The following is a 20,558-nucleotide window of genomic DNA, read 5'->3' on the forward strand; positions in this document are numbered from 1 at the left end:
TTTTACGCGCTCCAGTCATTTTTTTTTCTTTAATTTTGCAATTCGCAGTTATGCAAAGATATTTACGACCACTTGACTAAATGGCAAAAATTTCACACATGCCGAGGCGCGGCCTTTTCTATTTTCTGAACGCGCGGCAATAAAAGTGCAAAATCTGTCCAGGCAACCTTGACTTTTCTCGACACGAAACTCTCCAGCCGAAGGAAGATCGAAAAAAAACTAATTACTCGACCTTATCGCTTTTGCTAATTAGCCCAGCGGGAGTTGTAAAAAAAATCTCCCATCTCGGCAGGTAAAAGCGCATCTAAGACCTACTTTTGGCAAACCGCGCCTCCGAGGGGCTGCAGCTTCAAATAGTTTTTTCTCATTTCTGGGCCGATTACATGGAAGTAGTGATTCAATCTGTGCGAGTGGAGCTTGAGCAAAGAAGCAAGCCAGTGGTGCCGAAGGAGAGAGTGAGAGGCTTGGTGGTGGCGCAGAGGAGGATCGGCCAGACGGCCAGACACGCCGCCAACCAACACTCGCTTCCGAGCCGTCCACGGAGACTTTCGATGCTGCGAGCTGCAGCCAAAAAAAGTTTCAGTTCGTCAACCCAGGAAAAGAAGGAGAACAAAACTTGTTTGGACAAAAGGATTACACGTTGCATCAGGTACGGTTCTATTTAAATCAAAATTTCAATTTTTTTTTTATTATTTGGTATTTTGAAGTCTTATCAAAATTCCTTTTTTTTCTAAACAATTGAAAAATTAACGACTTTTTCAATTTTTTCCTTAAGATCAATGTGAATTATTTATGTCGACCGATTATATTTCTCCATCTTACTTAGAATTGTTATCAATTTTGGTCAACTTATTTTAAGGAAAAAATTATTTTAGAAAATTCCCATAAGAAGAAACAATGTGAAATTTATAAAATTTCAAAAATTCAGATTTAAATTTTTCTTACATTTACAAACCAAAATTAAATATAGAGGAAAATTATAGTCAAAATAAATATTTTCTAATTCGTTACAAAATAAATTTGGTCGAAATACTTTTCCTTTATTTTAAAGATTTGGATAAATTATATTTTATAATTTTTTTATAACAAAATTATTTGAATTTTGGCACAGATCAAAATCAGTATTTTCTGCACTCGTTTCCTCTCTTTCTTTCTTTCTCTCGCATCCACGCATTGTGTGTCTGTTTTGTGAGAAATCTCTCCGACACTCAATTTGCACCGAAAACTTGCTAACCCAGTAACCTTGCTTGCACTTTTGCGTGGGAATTCTGTTGCTTTATAATTACATATGCACAAGGGACATTTATTAAATGAACGTTCAATTGCACTCTCTCTCTAAAAAAGTGACATCAGCCCGGCCAGTTTCTCCTTGCACGTAATTATTTTATTTATTGCGCCATTGTTCGCCTCTCTTATCTCTCTGATATGCAAATCGGTTTAGCAGGAAAAGGGCGCGTCTATTCTTGTGTGCAAATGAGATTAAGAACTTTCTAAGCTCTTCAGGGGGACGCGGTCCAGCGTATCAGTTTTCTCGTGATTTATGATGATTGGCAATAAAATGTAAAAACGAGCGAAATAGTCATTTCTTGACCCGAGTTTTCTCCGAAGTAAATTGATTACTGTCATTATGCGTGCACTTCCTGCTGCGAATCCAAAGCTAGATTTCTCCCCCGACGACCACTGAGCTTTGTGTATTATTACAAAAATTACTAATTATTATATTACTGAGCATGGGATTTTTTTTTTAAATTGCACACAAAACCGGTTTTGGTGCGAAGAGCGTTGCAAGTTTATAACAAAACGAAATGCACATTGGAGAAAGGTAGGGTTACCAGGAAGAGAGGCTCCTTGTGTGAAAAAGAAGTCACGTCGCGAGTGCAGAAGTGATGGCAATTTTAATGGCCTTTAACTTGCAGAGAGGACGTTGAGCAACGGCCATTGTTGAAAGTACCGAGATTTGCACGTCAATTAACTCTGGGGGAATTAAATTGGACGCAAAAAGAAAGAACACTGTGGGTGGATCCAAATATCAGAGAAAATATTAACGAGAAACGATTCTCGCGTAAGGATTCTCCAAGAACGTATTCTGCCTTAAAAATTCAACTAAAGAATCGTTTCTTGAGAATGAGAATCCTTACGAGAATATTTTTTTTTAAATCGATTGTTGAGAATCTTTTATTGGGCATCTCTGCGAGAATCTGTTCTTGAGAATCTTTGCGAGAATCTTTCCTCTGATATGATGACATGACCCACCCTCCGAATTTTTAAAATTTTGACTTTCAAGATGTGGACAAATGCACTGGTTGAAAAATTGTTGATCAATAAAAGAGCAATTTGGTTCAATGAAATCGTAAAATTGCGTCCGGCAACGAGAACATTCCAAATTAAAGCGTTTGACGGAGGCGTAAAATTGTAATCAGTGCCTTTAGTTATTTGCAACTCACGATTGAAAATCGGCGGTCGTAAATGTGCGCGTGCTCTTCGTATCCCAAGGCAGTCGTAATAAAAGTAAAACAAAAATTATGCAAAGCGTTTGATGAAAGCGCGCGTTATTTACACGATTTCGCGCGTTATTTGAGTTGCGAAATTTTGCCGCGATTAACCAAAATTAACACCTTTTTGGCGCAAATTTATGCGTAGCCATTTTCTTGAAAAGTAAATTCAATCCCAATGGTGTAATAATCATTTCTTTCCTTTCTAATGTGCGATATTTGATGCGACGGACGCGATGACACAACGCAAACCTTCACCAGGACAATTATGTTGCAATCTCTTTCCAGCGCTTACCTGCGAACAAAATGACAAGTGTTAAGTTCAGTGCAAAGCAAATTATAATTTTACACTCAATAAAATTGTTCTTTGCCACTTCAAGACTTGCTCAAGTAGAGAAGGTACTATGAAGTGGCATTTCAATTATAATTATTTTCTAAAGGGTCACTTGAAAAGCAACAATTGCTCACCTAAGACATTTAAAAAAAATATATAAAAAAATTAATAAGAGCTTCAGTTTAAAAATATATCAATTTAATTATAACTTTGTATTCCTGTCAAGAAAAATTAACCTTTTTTTACAAAAGATTATAATGCAAATTGAAGAAAGTGATAAATGATAAAATTATGCGGAGAAAATTGCAATTGAGAGACATCTTAGATTAAATGTTTCGCTCTACATTATAACAAGTTAATTTTCTACCATTTATTTGCAATTAGCAAATTACCAGTGTTTGCAAATCTTTATTTGAGTGCAGCTGTTAAACGCATCCACCTTTCCCAGAGAAGTAATTGCTACTTGCAATGTGATGCAATCAACAATTTCACTCAGCTTCACTTCACATGAGCTACCAGTTGATCAACGTTTATTTTTATACCCAGCAAAAATCAACGAGACGTGAGAGAATTTCATAATTTAACAACGGAGAGTAAAAATGTGTTGATCGATGGCAATAAATTGTGTTAATTTTCTAATTTTGAATTATTAGAGAGATGCCTGGTGATTTGATTGGTAGTTGAAATATTTCTACAATCGAAAGATTAACTGAAGAACTTCAATAATATTTCTTCTAAGATCTAAAAATTTGAAAAAAAGAATGTTTTTCATCATTAATAAGTTTGGAATTACAATCATTTAACTAAATCTAACTGTCTATTGAGGAAATTAGTTTCAAATATTTCAACATTTAAAATAAAATTAATTCAATTTCTCAAGAAGTGCCATTTATCATTTCTAAACACTGTGCATAATCGGTTTGATTAAAAGTAGCGATGTATGTGTTTGAAATATTAATGTTAACACCGCGATTTGAATTGGCCGCCCCACTTGATCACTCCATCGGCTCGAAACTGGTTTGGCAGGCCAACAGAATATTACGACACGCACTTCTCGATCCAGGCGCGCGAGAGATCACCGCCGCCGCATAAGGTGGAAAATTACTTTCACTGCCACCGATCAAAAGCTTCCTTGCTGAAAATCGTCCGATGAGACAACCGTGCGCGCGTTCATTTCGCCGCAGCAGATTACTGCATTTCACGCAAATTCAGATTTCACTTCGAGAAGTGACCACGCGCTCTATTAATAAACGTCCTGACCGTCTGCCCCGTCAGCTTGGCTAAGCAAATTCACAATAAAAAGTGGTGGATATTTTTATTTTGTTAAACTGGTTAAATATGAGTCTCTTTCAGGCTGAAAGGAGTTTAAAATTTGATTCAACAAAAGAATCAAAATGCCATTTTTTTTAGCCCGAATTTAAAATCTTGTAGATTAATAGTTAAATTTGTAAAAATATGATAGTACAAGAAAAAAAAGAGGAAAAGTATAGTAAATAAACTGTTTTCCTTCTCTCATTATATTTAAGTCTCACAATCAAAAATGATAAAAGTTAAAAAATCAGAATTCAATTTTTAGCAGTTTAAAAGAAAATCCAAAGTACTTTCCAGTCTGTAACAATTTTATGGAAAAGATAAGTAATAAAATTATTTCCTCTCAAATTTTATAGGCCCTTCTTTTTTCAGTCCCAAAGGAAGACGAATTTTATTTATTACTGAATAGAAAAAAAAACAAATAGCAACAGTTTTATTTTCAATTATAAAAGTAAATAAAAATTCCTGAATTTCAATTTCAAGCTTTATTTTCTTAGATTTAAAATAACCGTCTATTCTTGGCCACTTTGAATATGAATATTAAAACGTCCGGTTGATTTTGGCCAGCACCATACTCGGGTCGAAATATAAAACGAAAAAGGCAACAGAGTTAATTCTCACTTGGTTAAGTTGGTCGAACGCAATTAAGAGTCGGATGAAAGGCGGCCCTTTTTGGCGAGAAAGGGACAAATCTTTCTTTCTTTCTATAGGTTTGTTTGCATGCACTTAAAAGGTGACTTTTGAGAAAGTGTCCAAAGTTGTGTGCCGTTTGCAGAAAACGGTCGTTTGCGTCCGCAAAGAAAGAGAATCTCTTGAAGAGATAAAAAGCGGCACGCACGGAAGGAAAACGGAATTGTTTACGAAGAAGGCGCCGCAGACAGACGAAATTCCGCGCTGATTGGATCGACCCAATAAAAGCCGGCACGCTTTGCATGTGGCCAAAGGGCAGCAATTAAAATTCGAGCCTTTTCGCAAACAAAGAAGAAATTAACAAGCGCGATAAATGAGAAAGCGCAGGCAGTGTTAAATGTTGCCACAGGTGATTCACGTGGAAATTTTTAAACACAATTTAGGCACAGAACATTCAGAAAAGTCGTTTTTAATCCAAAAGTACAAAAAAAGGGATTTTTAAGCAAAAAATATATTAAAAACATAACCCATGAAAATTTAAAAAATTAATAAATTACAAATTTTTATTAACTGCTAATAGCCCTAAAAATTGGAAAAATTTATAAAATTCTTAATAAAAAATTGCTAAAAAAGTAAATAATTTTTATTTTTATTCGTATCATTGGTAATTTTATGTTTCATTTTTATCTTTTAACGTCCTTTTACATTATCAAATTTAAAATGTTATATCTTTACATCATCAATAATCTGATAAGAATTTTATAATAAAAGTTATAAAAATAAATTTTGCCAAAATGATTTCGATATAAATTCCTAAAATTATTAAAGCTTTTTTGTATAAAATAATTAAAAAGTCGTGCATATTTTTAATCAAAATGATGCAATTTGCAAAGATGAATCATGAGATTATGAATTTTGGAAAGTATTTAGAAAGAAAATAAAAATCGCCTTTTCACCAGTCTCGTGTGATAAAATAATTTCCTGTTCGAGATAATGAAGAAAAGAAAAGCCTCGGTTCATGTACAAACAATTAACCATTGCGCACATCGCGATGATACGCCTGCTGCAATTACAAACATCGCGGAAATGCACTTACTTGGTTATCGCCGATGGCAGAAACTTTCTTTCTTTCTTGTGCGCCGAAATTGCGGAGAATCGCATCTCTCGGATTAATTACAAAGCGAAGCCCTTGAACGCGCCGCGACGAATCCGATTAAGTTTTCGCTCGGTTGAACGACAAATCCATATTATTTGTCAAGCTTTCAACGGCGTTTGTGCCGAGCGAGTGCGTTTCCAACGCCGAGGGTGTCCGCCCACTCGAAATCACTTGGCATGAAATTGGTTCGGCTAAACATGGCTCGAATAAATCAATGATTTTCATCAAAATTTAATATAAATGTGGAAAATCTAGAAAATGATGAAGTTTGAAATCGTTTCAATTAATTTTATTTGAAAATTAAACGTTATTTTGATTGAAGAAGATGCTAAAGAAATGATTGAAATTTTTATCATTTTAGTTGGAATTGATTGAGAAATTAAACTAATTATTCAAATTTTTATTAAATATTTCACGTGAATAGCAAAATGAAATAAGTTGTGCCCACATAAGAATAATTATCTGAAAAATTATCTATAGAATTTTCTTTACAAACTGATTTTCTTTTTAATCAAAAAAAATTTATCACTTGAAAAAAATAATGTCCATTTTTTCCCTCCACAATGCAATATTCTACTTCGGGGTAAAATTTATCTAAAAATTTCCATTAATATTTTTTTTTGTACATTTATAAAGCGTGTTGACTTTGATGTTTTTAATAACACAGGGAATGGAAATTTCATTCGTGCGAGGCAAGACCTAGCACAATGTTTACAGTCTTTTGTTCGTCACGACAGAAAAAAAATGAAACGCTGCTCCATGATTTGCAAATTCTTGCGCACGATTTTGATTTAACGCGGAGAGCGAAAACTGGAGCATTCCTTCTTTTGCCAAGCAAATTGAATCGTCAAAAATCTGACATTTTAATAAACTCTGCTGCAAAAACAGACGATCGATTTCGGCTCGATTGTTCTGGCGAGGGGAGCGAAAATCGCTCAAGCGGCACGAGCGGGCGCCGAAATTTCCCTTTGATCGGGAAAAAATAAACAGCTTTTGATGCTCGCCTGGACCAGGAACGGTTTTCACAGGATTTTCGGCGCCGACGTTTTATATTCGCTGATAATTTTGTGCAGGATAATTTAGAGTGAAAGTTTGAGCAAGGCCATGGTCGGAGCCGCTCACAAAAAAATAAATATAAAGAAACAGCATGCAAACGAACGCAGTCAGACGCGATATTCGTGCAGCTGACGAGAGAAAACCAAGAGTCGTTCGCTTCGATTGTTTGGGGAAAAAGACAGATTGGACCGAGGAAATCTGCTGTGCGGAAGTTGGGGCTATTGTTTTTTTTTATAAAGAAAGAAATAAAGAATAGTAAAAGTGCATAAAAAACCATTTCCTTGAAAATTGTAGAATAAAATTTATATATTCCAACAACATTTAAGAATAAAAAGATGTATTTTCTTTTTATCTTATCATTATATTACGATTTGTAAGAAAATATTTCTGAACGTGAATCACTGCAATTTAAAAATTGAAATAATTTTAATGTTTTTGAAAGAAACATTATTCTTTTAAAAATAAAAATTGATCATTTTAAAGAATGAAAAAAATATATTTAATTTAGAATTGGTGAAATTATTGCGCAGGAAAAATTCATGTGGTTTCAAAGTGTTCAGTTGCCTAATTGAGAGAAAAACTGAAACTCTTTCAGACGAATATAAAAATCATGAAATGTACAGCGAAATTAATTGAGAACTGAAACCGCAATGCCGGCGAGAGAGTGCAATAATTGTGGTTCACAATAATATTGTGCACGCCCTAATTACTCTAAACATAATTTTCTCCGGCATTTTTGTTAAAATTACTTAACAAATTATTTATTTCCACAGGAAACATGACTTGAGCATCTAGTGGCGAGAATAATGTTTGAAGAGGAAAAGGCTTCAAGGTAGCCTGCCATGTTGTTCCCCAGCATAGTCGCTGCGGCCGCGCTCAAAGCGGGCTTCGCCCTCTTGGGCACCGGCCTCTGGACTCTGCCCCTACTCATCATGGGGCTCGCGTACTACAGGTGACAAAATATTTTAAAAACTGATATATCAAATTTCATTTAAAGCTGCAACTCTCACTCAAATTGAATTGGATTGGAACAAAAACTTGTTTTTTTAAGAATTAAAAATTTTTGCTCACAAAATAAAAGCGTCCAAAATCATCTGACTATATTTATTAAAAAAAATCAATTTATAATTATTTGACACAATTTTTCAGAGAAATTCTATTAAAATGTAGCAATTTTATCTAATAATAGAAGTTGAAAGCCTCAAAAACTTAATAATCTGGAAAATTAATTTAAAAAAAAAATCAATAACTTCTTGAATAATTGAAGCTTTGAATGGTCTTAATGGAAAATAAACATATTAAACTAAAATAAATTAAATTGTTTTTGGTAAATTAAAAAATAATACTAATTTACTTTAATTAATGTTGATTTTCAGATTTTTTTCTTTTAACGAAACATTTAAATGCGATTTTATTTTTTCAGATACGACGCCCTGGACCCCGAGAACCATCCGATCGACCGGCCCATTCTGCTGCCCGAGTACGACTTCATCGTGGTGGGCGCGGGGTCGGCAGGGGCCGTGGTGGCCTCGCGCCTCAGCGAAGTGCCCGAGTGGAAGGTGCTGCTGCTGGAGGCCGGCGGCCACGAGTCCGAGATCACCGACGTGCCCTCGCTGGCCGCCTACCTGCAGCTCAGCAAAATCGACTGGGCCTACAAGACCGAGCCGACGGGCCAGGCGTGCCTCGCCATGAAGAACGGCCAGTGCAACTGGCCCAGGGGCAAAATCCTCGGCGGCTCCTCGGTGCTCAACTACATGCTCTACGTCCGCGGCAACAGGTGAAGCTTTTCCATGGCGTTTTAATTGAAAAAAAAATTTTTTATGGGGTTTGTGAGTCGATTGTTGTTTTATGAGGTGGGTCCGAATATCAAAGAAATGATTCTTGAAACGATTCTTAAGAAACGTTTCTCAAGAAAAGATTCTTGAGAAACGATTCTCAAAAAGATTATGAAAAAATAAGATTCTCGCGCAAGGATTCTTAAGGAACGATTCTTTAGATGCTCTTTTTAGATGATCTTTTAAATGCAGAAACGTTCCTGGAGAATCCTTGCGCGTGAATCTTTTCTTGAGAATCTTTTCGAGAATCGTTTCACTGATATTCGGACCCACCCAATATCATAGTCGTCAGTTCATGTGATGTGAAATAATTTTTTTTTTTTTAATTAGAACATACATTATATTAAGTAAAGTTCTTTTCGTCAAAGTAACAAATTTTAAAATGAACAATTTCCAACAGAAAATTTTGAAATTATATAATCTTTCATATAAAAAATTAAAAATGTTTTCTCTTTTGATGGAATTATTGTTTCTTTTCCTGAAAAACAATACAAACTCACAAGACCTCTCAAGGAAGTGCTATTTTTCAATTATTAATTTTTAAATTCTTCTTCAAATCAATGCTTTTTTTCCAAACTTTGGGTTTAATTCGGTGTTTCTTAGGCACGACTACGACCTGTGGGAGAGTTTGGGCAACCCCGGATGGAACTACGAAAACGCGCTGCACTACTTCAAAAAGTCCGAGGACAACCGCAACCCGTACCTGGCGAGGACGCCGTACCACTCCTCGGGAGGGTACATGACGATCCAGGAGGCTCCGTACCGCACCCCTCTGGTGGTGGCGTTCGTCAAGGCGGGCACCGAGATGGGCTACGAGGAGCGGGACATCAACGGCGAGCACCAGTGCGGCTTCATGGTGGCGCAGGGCACCCTCCGCAGGGGCTCCCGCTGCTCCACGTCCAAGGCCTTCCTCAGGCCGGTGCGCCTGCGCAAGAACATCCACGTCGGACTCAACGCCCACGTGACCAAAGTGCTCATCGACGCGGAAACGAGACGCGCGTACGGCGTCGAGTTTTACAGAAACGGCAAGAGACAGGTAAACAACTTGTAATAATTATTTTAATTGCGAGTTGTATAAAAAATTCTAGAGTTTTCTGTAACAAAAGTAACCAAATTTTGATGTATAATACATTTATAAATCTTTCAGAATATTTTCATGTAATTTTCTTTTTCTATTTTTTTTTTCATTTTTTATATTTTGTTGATGCATCTCTTAGTTCTCTTTATAGGCGAAGATTTTCTAATGGTACACCAGTAAACTTGATTTGGAACTATAGAGATCTTCAACTGAGATTAACGTTAAAATAAATATTTTTTAAACTTATTTCCTTCTATAAGAAAACAATTTTAAATTGTGCCTGTTTGAGCTGCTGTAACTTTTGAACAGAGCTGAATTTTCAATTATTTGCATATTACGTACTTTGAATATTGCCAGATATTTAAATTCTCAAATGCAAATTGTCTTTTAAATGAGTGTTAAACGGGTTTTAAACGTAAATCCCACATTTCTCAATTGCTAGAAAAACTTATCAGGGGAAACCCAAAGAAACATAAATTAATTACTTCTCACAATCATTGTGAACACGCATATTAGCAAAGAGTTTCTGGTTTCTACACTGAGAAAAATGTTTACTGAACTGTTTATCATAAGATCAATAAAAAATTTGTAATTTGGCCTTCCTTTACATTTTTTTTTAGCTAGGTTTGGGGTCATATAAACTTGGTTTGATGGAAATTTTATTCATTTTTATCTTACCAATTTTGAGAAAAAAATTCAAGCTTTTCAAATGTTTCAAAGTTTCAATGTAAGGCAATTTTAATTTCCAAAAATTTCTTTCTTCTTTGATAATTCAGTTGTCTTGTGACATATCATTGGAATGAACATTTAAAAACCAATGCTTTTGTAGCCAAAAATTATCATAACAATCAATCGGGCCGTTTTTAGCACAAGCCCCTCCTTAAATTAAAAGATAACGAAATGTGCGAAACACCAATGATTGATGATTGTCCAAAAAAAGCGTTGAAGAACTTGATTAATATCAAAATCAAGCACCTGAAACAGTTAAAAGGTGGTTTCCTGTTACACCTTATCCTAAAACCTATCCATCAAAACTTCTTTTTTCCTAATTTTTAATTTTGTAATTACGTAAATAAAGGAAAGTAATGGATTATTTTATTTTCCTCTCTATGATTTAAATTGATAATTTTTCAATGTATTTACAATCTATTTGGGCAGTAATTGCCTTTCATATCAATAAAGACTTCTCGTAACTAAATTATTATGGTTTTTTTTTCAGGTGGTGTTTGCGAGGAAGGAGGTTATTTTGTCTGCGGGCGCCATCACCTCGCCGCACCTGCTGATGCTCTCGGGCGTCGGCCCGAAGCCGCACCTCGAAGCCAACGGCGTCGCCACCCTCGTCGACTCGCCCGGCGTCGGCTCCAACCTGCAGGACCACGTGGGTCTGGGCGGGCTGACCTTCCTGATCGACAAGCCGGTGGCGATCGTGCAGGACCGGCTGAACGCGGTGCCCATCACGATGGACTACGTGCTGAACGAGCGCGGCCCGATGACGATGCTGGGCGGCGTCGAGGGGCTGGGCTTCGTGCGGACGCCGCTGATCGCCGCCAACCTGTCGGCCGACGTTCCCGACATCCAGTTCCACTTCGCGCCGGCCAGCGTCAACTCGGACAACGGCGCCAGGGTTCGAAAGGTGCTGGGCCTGTCCGAGCGGACGTACCGCAAAATGTACGCGCCGATCGCCAACAAGGACAGCTTCACCATCATCCCGTTGTTGCTGCGGCCAAGGTCGCGCGGGGTGATCCGCCTCAAGAGTGCCAACCCCTTCGAGTACCCCTACATCGACCCCAACTACTTCTCCGACCCGTTCGACCTGGCCACGCTGCGCGAGGGCGTCAAGATCGCCGTCGAGCTGGGCCAGAGCAAGTCCTTCCGGCAGTTCGGGACGCGGCTGCACAACATCCCGATGCCCGGCTGCGAACACTTGCGCTTCGCCTCGGACGAGTACTGGGAGTGCTGCATCCGCCACTTCTCCATGACCATCTACCACCCGGTGGGCACCGCCAAGATGGGGCCCGAGCAGGACCGCGAGGCCGTCGTCGACCCGCGCCTCCGCGTCCACGGCGTCCAGGGCCTCAGGGTCATCGACGCCTCGGTCATGCCCACCATCGCCAGCGGCAACACCAACGCGCCCGTCATCATGATCGGCGAGAAGGGCGCCGACTTGATCAAACAAGACTGGAACGTAATCAACGAGAGTTACTACTTGAGGAGGTGAACGAGCCGAACAAACTTTTGAACATTGAACTCAGTGTTACCATTAGAATTATGAACTTGATTGAATTCAGCAGATTCGTGTTGTAAAAATGGTTCCATCTAGTCGATGATGTTGAGATAATTATACGCCATACCAACCATACTCGGTGACCTTTTATACCTCTACGACCCTTCGAAATCAATATAAAAGATGCCGATACAAATTCTGTTTAGAAAATGGAAACTTTCTTGCAATTGAAATCCATTTAATAAAATCTGATTTTGCAAGAAAGGTTTCCAAAAAGCCTTATGAAAAAAGGGCACGTTGCCACATGTGCCAGTGATTTTTTAATCGGTTTTACTAAATCGGAACTTTGATTGCTACTACTATAATTATACAATTTACCGATTTACTTTTCATGAAAAGTGTTCAATTTGTACATAATCGAGTTAATGTGAACAAGTATGATACTGCTTCCCATATAGAATAAAATATGTTTACAATTTTGTAAAATGCTTCCGTTTTCTTCTTCTAATTCTTCCTGATCATTGACCTATCACATCAATCAAACAATTTTTTTGCCGAGGCCGTTGATCGCCAAGAAAAAATATTCGATCAATCAACATTGCACTTAGCAAGTAAAAATTCGCAAATTATTTCCGCGTTGCTTCTTTACTGGGTCACACGGTCAAGGCATCAGAAGATGAACCTCTACAGGCCATTGGACTTTCATATTGTCTCGAAGAGTTAATAATTTATTATTATTTTTCTTGTAGGGGAATAAAATGTTACTATTTGCTTAAGGAAAAGGTTGGTGAACTTTTTTGAGCATTTTATCTTCAATGGAGCTGCATTTTTACCGCATTACCTTATATTGTTGACTTTGAAGGTTGTTTTTTGTACATAAAATCCTTGAAGGATGGAGGTGGAAATCGTTTGATCCGTTCTATTAATTAGCATAGTCCATTAGTCTGGCACAAAGTCATTAGCCCCGAGAGCGATCAATTTTAAACAGATCAAAATCTAATTAACTGATTATTATTTTTATTATTAATTTGCCACAATAATTCAAAAGTGTGGCAGAGAATCTTGCAAAAATTCTTTTTAAAATGAGTTACATTACAAAAAGTTACAAATAAATGTGCATAAAAAAAATCGTTAGAGACTTGAATGGGCTGTGCGTCACATAATCGGGTGAAATGAATCTACCTGCTTGTCCGCATATTTGTAGCGTTGACAGGTTTTTCCAGAAAATAATTGATGTCTCTCGAATGCGCAAAATTGGATATTCACTTTTTTCAACGCTAACTATTTGCATCACTTCTTTATTTATAGAATCCACGATTATCCACTTTATTTATTCGCAAAACAATGAGTCCGTCGGAAGATTCCATGGGTTTCCCACGCCTGCAATTCTAGATTAATGTGCGCATAATAATGAGTTAATTAGAGACTCATTTAATAGTTTTATTGGCTAAAGTGGAATTTTCCTGCAGTTATGAGTAAAGAAGATTTATTTTTCCTCGGAAATTGAGCACAATTTCTACAAATATTGATTTGAGTGCAAGTGATGAGCAGAGAGAGTTGAATTGCACTTGTCAATATGTGCACTCGTCAGTTGCATGTCAAGCGCTTTTTATTGTGTGTCAACAAGTCGCTTGATAGAGATCGTGTCAATTTTTTTTATTATAACGAGTCGCAAGTTTGTTGCTCCTGAGAAATTCCAATTTATGAATTTTCGCTCAAACTTTGCATAAAATGTCCTTACTCCGACCTTGCAAATTGCGTTGACACGCGAAACACCGAATGAAACGCCTCTGAAAGCAGGAAATTTGAAAATTGAACTCGCCCATAAGCTGTTTGTAACAATGGTACGTTTTGTCATTTGTTTACTCACGGACATCTTGATCTCATTTCGCATGTGCAAATTAATCAAATCAGTTGCTCTGTCAAACTTCCGCTCTCTAAGATTATTCGTACAATTTCAAATATTATCTTTTTTATTCTTCAGCAAAATTCTCAAAGGAAAATCTAAAGTATAAAAATTTATCATGAATTTAGTTGAATAAAAATAGAGGTTTGAAATTTATTGCATTATCTTAAATTTAGTTATAAATTTCCTTTTTTGACTTTTTATTATTGTGTTAAAATACTTCATAATTAATCATTAAATGATCAATTACTGTTAAACGTCAAACACTTGAAATAACATAAATTAAATTGAATAAAAATCAAAATGGGGTTGGAAACGAAAAGTTTTTGTATATCCTACTTTCCGATTTTTCCCTTTTTTTTAATTTTCTAATTCAGTTTTGCTTTTAGGCGATTGGCAGGAGTGAAAAACTAACGCAGACCTGTCGATAAAAGCAGTCACGTCAAAGGGATGGGTCCGTTGATCATACAATAAAGCAGCCCTTGGGCAGTAACTTTGGAAACTAGACGCCGCAAAGTCAATATTGCGCAAAAGGGATCGATCTCTTTCCTCTTCTTTGAGATGCGCTTCTATTGATCGTGGCTAGGAAATTCCCAATGTGAATTAGATGCAGCGGCCGATTTAGCCGAGATTTAACATGCGTGGAAGGGCGCAGTGTCGCGCTTACGCAAGGTCAAAATGATAGCGTCGGCAAAAGGTGGTGGCGATATAAATAGTCGCGCACGTAGAACGGGTACCTTCTACGAGAGTGAACCCGCCAGGGGAGTCGATTGCATCTAGCCGAGACGAGAAAAGTGGCCGCAGATCAGTTTCTTTGCGAAAACACATCCAACTGCACCAGTCCATCAAAACGTGAGTTTTCAAATGTTTATTTAAGAGTTTAAATATTTTGATGGGAAATAAATTAAGCAATTTGGTATGCACTAAATAATATAAAATTTGATAATTTAATTAATTCAAAATACGAAAAACATTGAGATGAGAAACATTTTTTTAAATTTTTTTATCTAATTTATTAATTAAAATAATTAATAGAAGAATTTAGAACATAATCGGAGCAGAAACTATTATTTTCATATAAATTTTGCAAAAAATTATGAAGATTTCATATTAATTTTTTTTTTAATTGAAATTTTTTTTATTGAAGTGATCAAAATTAAAATTCCAGGGATAAAAGTAATAATTGCATGAACGGTATTATTAATTATCATGTCTTTCAAAGGTTATTGTTTCACTTTCCTTGCTCGAAACACATGCCACTCTGAATAATTATATGCATTTCGCGCGTGGCCGGTAAACTGCAAAAAACTTGCGGATGTTTGCGTTGCTGCAGCTGTTATGTAACTCTTTAGAATTAGTGGCCGGGGCCAAGTTAAATGAGCGGTTTGAAAAGAGTAATGTAATGTGTTGCACAAATATTTAAAAAAGTCTCTTCTTTTTCGCGTCACCAGGATTATTAGGATTGGCCTTCTCAAATATTTTGGCGGGCAACCAACGAGGTTAACAAAAATAAATATATTCTCTTAATAAAATCAGAGTGTTACGGATAAATTTGAGCAACATTATTTATTTATACATCCGTAATTGCAATAATAATCGATCGCCGTCACCAACAGGCAATTTCAAAAACCAGGAAAAACTTTTGCATACACTTGATGTAACTATAAAGAAGCGCTGCGAGCGAGCGAATAATTAAAGCAACTTGCGAGCAGCCTTGATCGTGGATAAATTGCAAAGTGCACACATTCATACACGTCGTTGTTAGGCGGACACCTTGATCTTGAACGGCTATTCAAAGAAAGAAAGCATTGGAAGCGGCGCAGAGGTTAATAAACACTCAATATCGCGCTCATGTAGGAATAAAACAATGGAATTTTTACTGTAAATAATTAATAAAGCATTATTTTTTTTTCATAGGCTTGGATTTGAATAGGAAAAGAACCAATTTGTGGTTTTAAAACTTTTAAATGGAAATTCTCTATAGTTTTTGTTTCTTAAATTTAATTAATTAAAATGATAATGTTAATTTATATGCTCAAAAATTATAATATATAATTTTTTCCGATTTTTTCAAAAATTCTGCACAAAAACAATAAACGAGGAGCTTATGATGTTATGATGTCTACAAAGAAATTCCAACTTCAGAACCTTTTGCCATGATTGTAAATTTTGTACGTCGACTGACCCCATTGATTAGATTTTACCATCTTAATTGGGGTGATATGAACGTGATTTGGTGAAATTTTCACCAATTTTAATCAGGCAATTTAAGCGGGAAAAAAATCCAATAAAAAGCAATGTAAATTTTCCAAAAATTCAGTTCTTTCAATAAATTAAATACTCTTTGGAACTGACATCTCGAAAGCAATACTAATTAAGAGAAAATTCACCATAATCAAAATTAATTGGACAGTTTTTTCTTTTTTTCAAAAGCCCCTCCGAAATACTGAAAAATCACAAGATTTTTACAGAAAAATGTCAACAGCAGTCTCTTTTCTTTTTGTTGAAGGTTTCAGTCCAACGCATTATTTATATTAATTGAGCTGATTTTTTATAAAGAAATTTAAATTTAAATGAATTGAATAGCAAAATTAAAATACATTTTGATCGAATTTCTAGGAATGCCATGATATTGAGAGCGACCGTGGTGCTGACGTGGGCGACGGTGGTGCTGATTTGCAGCGAAGGATCGCACGGCCAGTCTCGGATGGGCCTGTTCGAGGCGACCATCGAGGCCGTGTCCGAGGGCACGCGTTTCATGAACAGCAACCCTCGCGACGCGGAGCCGCTGCGGCGCCGATACGACTTCATCGTGGTGGGCGCGGGCACGGCCGGCTGCCTCTTGGCCAACCGGCTCAGCGAAAACCATTCGGTGCTGCTGGTCGAGGCCGGACGCGACGAGAGCTTCATCATGGACGTGCCCATCCTGGCCAACTTCTTCCAGCTGACGCAGACCAACTGGGGCCACAAGACGATGAAGCAGGACTCGGCGTGCCTCGGCCTCAAGAACAAACAGTGCAAACTGCCCAGGGGCAAAGTGCTCGGCGGCTCCAGCGCCATCAACTACATGATCTACACCAGGGGCAACAAACTCGACTTTGACCGGTGGCGCGACCTCGGCAACCCTGGCTGGGGCTACGACGACGTCGCGCCCTACTTCAGGAGGATCGAGGACGTGCAAATTCTCAGGTTGGAAAACATTGAAATGAACAAAATTTTGAATAATTGTAAATTTAACCATTTTTTAAATTTGTTATGTTCGTAATTAATTTGTTATTAATCAGGCTCAAAAATTAAACTGACCTCCAGCAGAATCAGAAAGAAATCTGGCTAGTTAACTGGTTTTCAACATACCTGCAACAAAACAAGAAAAATGATTAGAAACAATTAAAAATCTATAGCATTATTAGTAAAATAATTGCATTTCATTAACTTGTGTCAAATTTATCTAATTAAAATTTCATTTGCTTAAAAGTAGATAAAATATCCTGCAAAAGGTTTTAAAATCCTTCAATTTTAAATGGAATACAAATAAAAACTCAATTTCTAATTTTCAACTTTTTCAACTCATCGGAACAGATCATTTTCAGTTTTTTCAAACGCTCTATTTTAAAATAAATGACAATTTCTAAGCGGCTGGTTTAAAAAAATTTAAAAGTATAATTCCGATGCAAAATGACAAAGCGAATCTTTCGGCTATCTTGGATTTTTTCTCTGGTGGAATATTTTCAAGGGGCATAAACCTTTTTATTTTGACCTTGAGCCAGGTTCAATGAACTTTGACCTACAATGCCTTGGTTCATTAGCTCAAACCTCCTACAACAAAAATTAAAAAATCGGTTTACCAAAAATTAATTTGGCAGTAGTTTTTTTAAACTCTTTTTTTTATCTCCATCGGCCATATTGGAATTTAAAAATTTGTGAAGATTTTTAATTAGTTCACTATTATAATAACAAAAAATTTAATAATCATGAAATTTGTTTGCAGAAATCAATTCATTCCAAGAGATTAAAAATTTACTTGCTATTGCAAAAAAAAATAAGTTTTTCAACTCTTTTAAAAAATTTACACCCATTTTTTTTTACTATCAAAATGATCCTCATGGCCTAAACTATTGATTTTTGTGGTTGTTTCATCCTCTTTAAATAATTTCATATGAATTTAAAAAAAAACTTAATTTATACTTTAATTAAAATTATTCCATCAAAACTTTCAGAAACTTCAGCATTCGCGGCGCCAACGGCCCCCTGACCATCACTTATCCGCCTTGGCACACCCCTCTGGCCGAAAGCTTTCTGGCGGCGGGCAAGGAAATGGGTTACGACATTGTTGACTACAACGGCGACACGCAGACGGGCTTCCAGTTCATCGAGACGACCATGCGAAACGGCACCCGGCTCAGCTCGAACCGCGCCTTTCTCATGCCAGTGCGCAACCGACGCAACCTGCACGTCAAGAAGTTCGCCACGGTCAGCAGGGTCATCATCGACCCCGGCACGATGCAGGCCCAGGGCGTCGAGTTCCTCAGGGACGGACGCCCCTTCAAGGTTTTGGCCTCCAAAGAGGTCATCTTGTCCGCCGGCGCCCTGGGCACGCCGCCCATTTTGATGCACAGCGGCATCGGCCCTGCCAAGCACCTGCGCCAGTTCGGCATTCCTGTTTTGAGGGACCTCAAGGTCGGATACAACCTGCAGGATCATCTCTCGGTGGCCGCCCTCACATTCCTCATCGACAAGCAGGTAAAAACGAGAAAAAAAATCATTAACTGCCAAAGATACAGTCTGTATAAAAAAATGAATTAAATTAGGGGTGGGTCCGAATATCAGAGAAACGATTCTCGAAACGATTCTTTAGAAACGGTTCTCAAGTAAAGATTCTCGCGCAAGGATTCTCCAGGAAGGTTTCTGCCTTTAAAATTCAACTAAATAATTGTCCTTGTGCGAGAACCTTTTCGTGAGAATCATTTCTCCATAATATTTTCTTGAGAATCGTTCCATGAGAATCTTTTCGAGAATCGTTCCTCTGATATTCATACCCACCCTAGGTATTTTTATTAAATAAATTAAATTTAAATGGAGGTAAAATATTTCAGTACAAAATTATGAGAAAAATCAGCAGATTTCACTACTTTAAAATAAATTTAATTTCAGGTTTCGCTGAAGAACGACCGGATTTTGAACGACGAGAAAATGATGATCGAGTTCATGGCCTATCACCAGGGCCCGATTTCCGTTCCTGGCGGAGTTGAGGCCATCAGCTTCATCAACAGCAAGTACAACAACAACACGGACTACCCTGACGTCGAGTTGTTGTTCGTCGCTGGCTCGATGACCAGTGACCCGACCTTGCACACATGCCTCGGTCTGCAGGACGAGATTTACAACAAAGTTTACAAACCCATCGAGCAAATGGACGGATTCACGATTTTCCCTCTCATTCTGCGACCCAAGAGTCAGGGCAGGGTCATGCTCAGGTCAGCCAACCCCATGAAGTTGCCGCTCATCCAGCACAACTACTTGACGGCTGAGGAAGATTTGGATGTAAGAAATCTTATTCAAATTTATTTTGTTCAATGAATTTTATTTATTAAAAATAGGTTTATTTTTTTATCAATATTTTTGTAAAAAAAAGTAAATGAAGTAAAAATCGTCAAATAATTTCCAAAATTTTAAATTAAGTCATTTATTTGTAATGAAATGATTATTAATTCCAATGGAAATTTCAGATTCTGGTTGAAGGCGTGAGGGCGTCGATCAGGGTGGCCGAGTCGCAGGCCTTCAAGCAATACAACGCGCGTCTGCACAGCATCCCGATTCCCGCGTGCAGAAGTTTCGCGTTCAACTCGGACGACTACTGGCGCTGCACCATCCGCCAGCTGACCATGACCTTTTACCACCAGTGCGGCACGGCCAAAATGGGCCCCGCCACCGACCCCGAGGCCGTCGTCGACCCTGAGCTCAGGGTGTACGGCGTCAAGGGTCTCAGGGTGGTGGACGCGTCCATCATGCCCTTCGTGCCGACCGCCCACACCAACGGCCCCGTTTACATGATCGCCGAAAAGGCCGCCGACATGATCAGGGACGCGTGGAAGTAAAATGAAAAACAAAAACCTGCGACTGATAAAAAAAAATTGCCATTGAATGGGCGGGCGAGTCCCTTTGATACGATTGAAGACAGTTCCTGTTGTACTGATTTTAATTTTTAACGCACTCTTGTCAAATATGATTGTTTTATAATTTATTTTGTAAATGAGATTTGTCTTCAAATCTTTCAAGACTTTTTGTATTAAATGGTTTGATAAAATAAATTGAAATAATTATGAAATAAATACATTATTCTTATTTGAATCAAACGGTAAAGAATCTTAAGCCTCATAGTAAAGAAAAATTACACGATTTCGCAATTAAAAAAATACTGCGATTTCATAAATTCCGCTATGAAAATGACGCGCGCTATAAATATATGCAAAGTGCCGCAAGTGACTTGTAATAACTCTCTAGGCTGGCGCTGCTCGCAGCAAAGATGCGTCTCTTGC

At 37.6% G+C, this 20,558-nt stretch overlaps 2 protein-coding genes across 2 annotated transcripts in view; one reads left to right on the forward strand and one right to left on the reverse strand.

Moving 5' to 3' along the window:
• The window catches only part of LOC132195930 (flotillin-2), a 104,915-nt gene that overhangs the window by 77,026 nt on the left and 7,331 nt on the right, over positions 1-20,558 (reverse strand). The gene's annotated exons all lie outside the window — the stretch shown is intronic.
• On the forward strand, positions 503-12,396 carry LOC132196109 (glucose dehydrogenase [FAD, quinone]-like). The gene is made up of 5 exons (XM_059618530.1): positions 503-649; positions 7,753-7,931; positions 8,403-8,756; positions 9,418-9,850; positions 11,112-12,396. The coding sequence occupies exons 2-5, from the start codon at positions 7,822-7,824 to the stop codon at positions 12,108-12,110; spliced, it is 1,896 nt and encodes a 631-aa protein (XP_059474513.1). The 5' UTR covers positions 503-649; positions 7,753-7,821; the 3' UTR covers positions 12,111-12,396.

The sequence above is a fragment of the Neocloeon triangulifer genome, unplaced genomic scaffold (genome assembly GCF_031216515.1).
Source record: "Neocloeon triangulifer isolate White Clay Creek 2 clone unplaced genomic scaffold, ASM3121651v1 ptg000011l, whole genome shotgun sequence".
Taxonomy (NCBI): Eukaryota; Metazoa; Arthropoda; class Insecta; order Ephemeroptera; family Baetidae; genus Neocloeon; species Neocloeon triangulifer.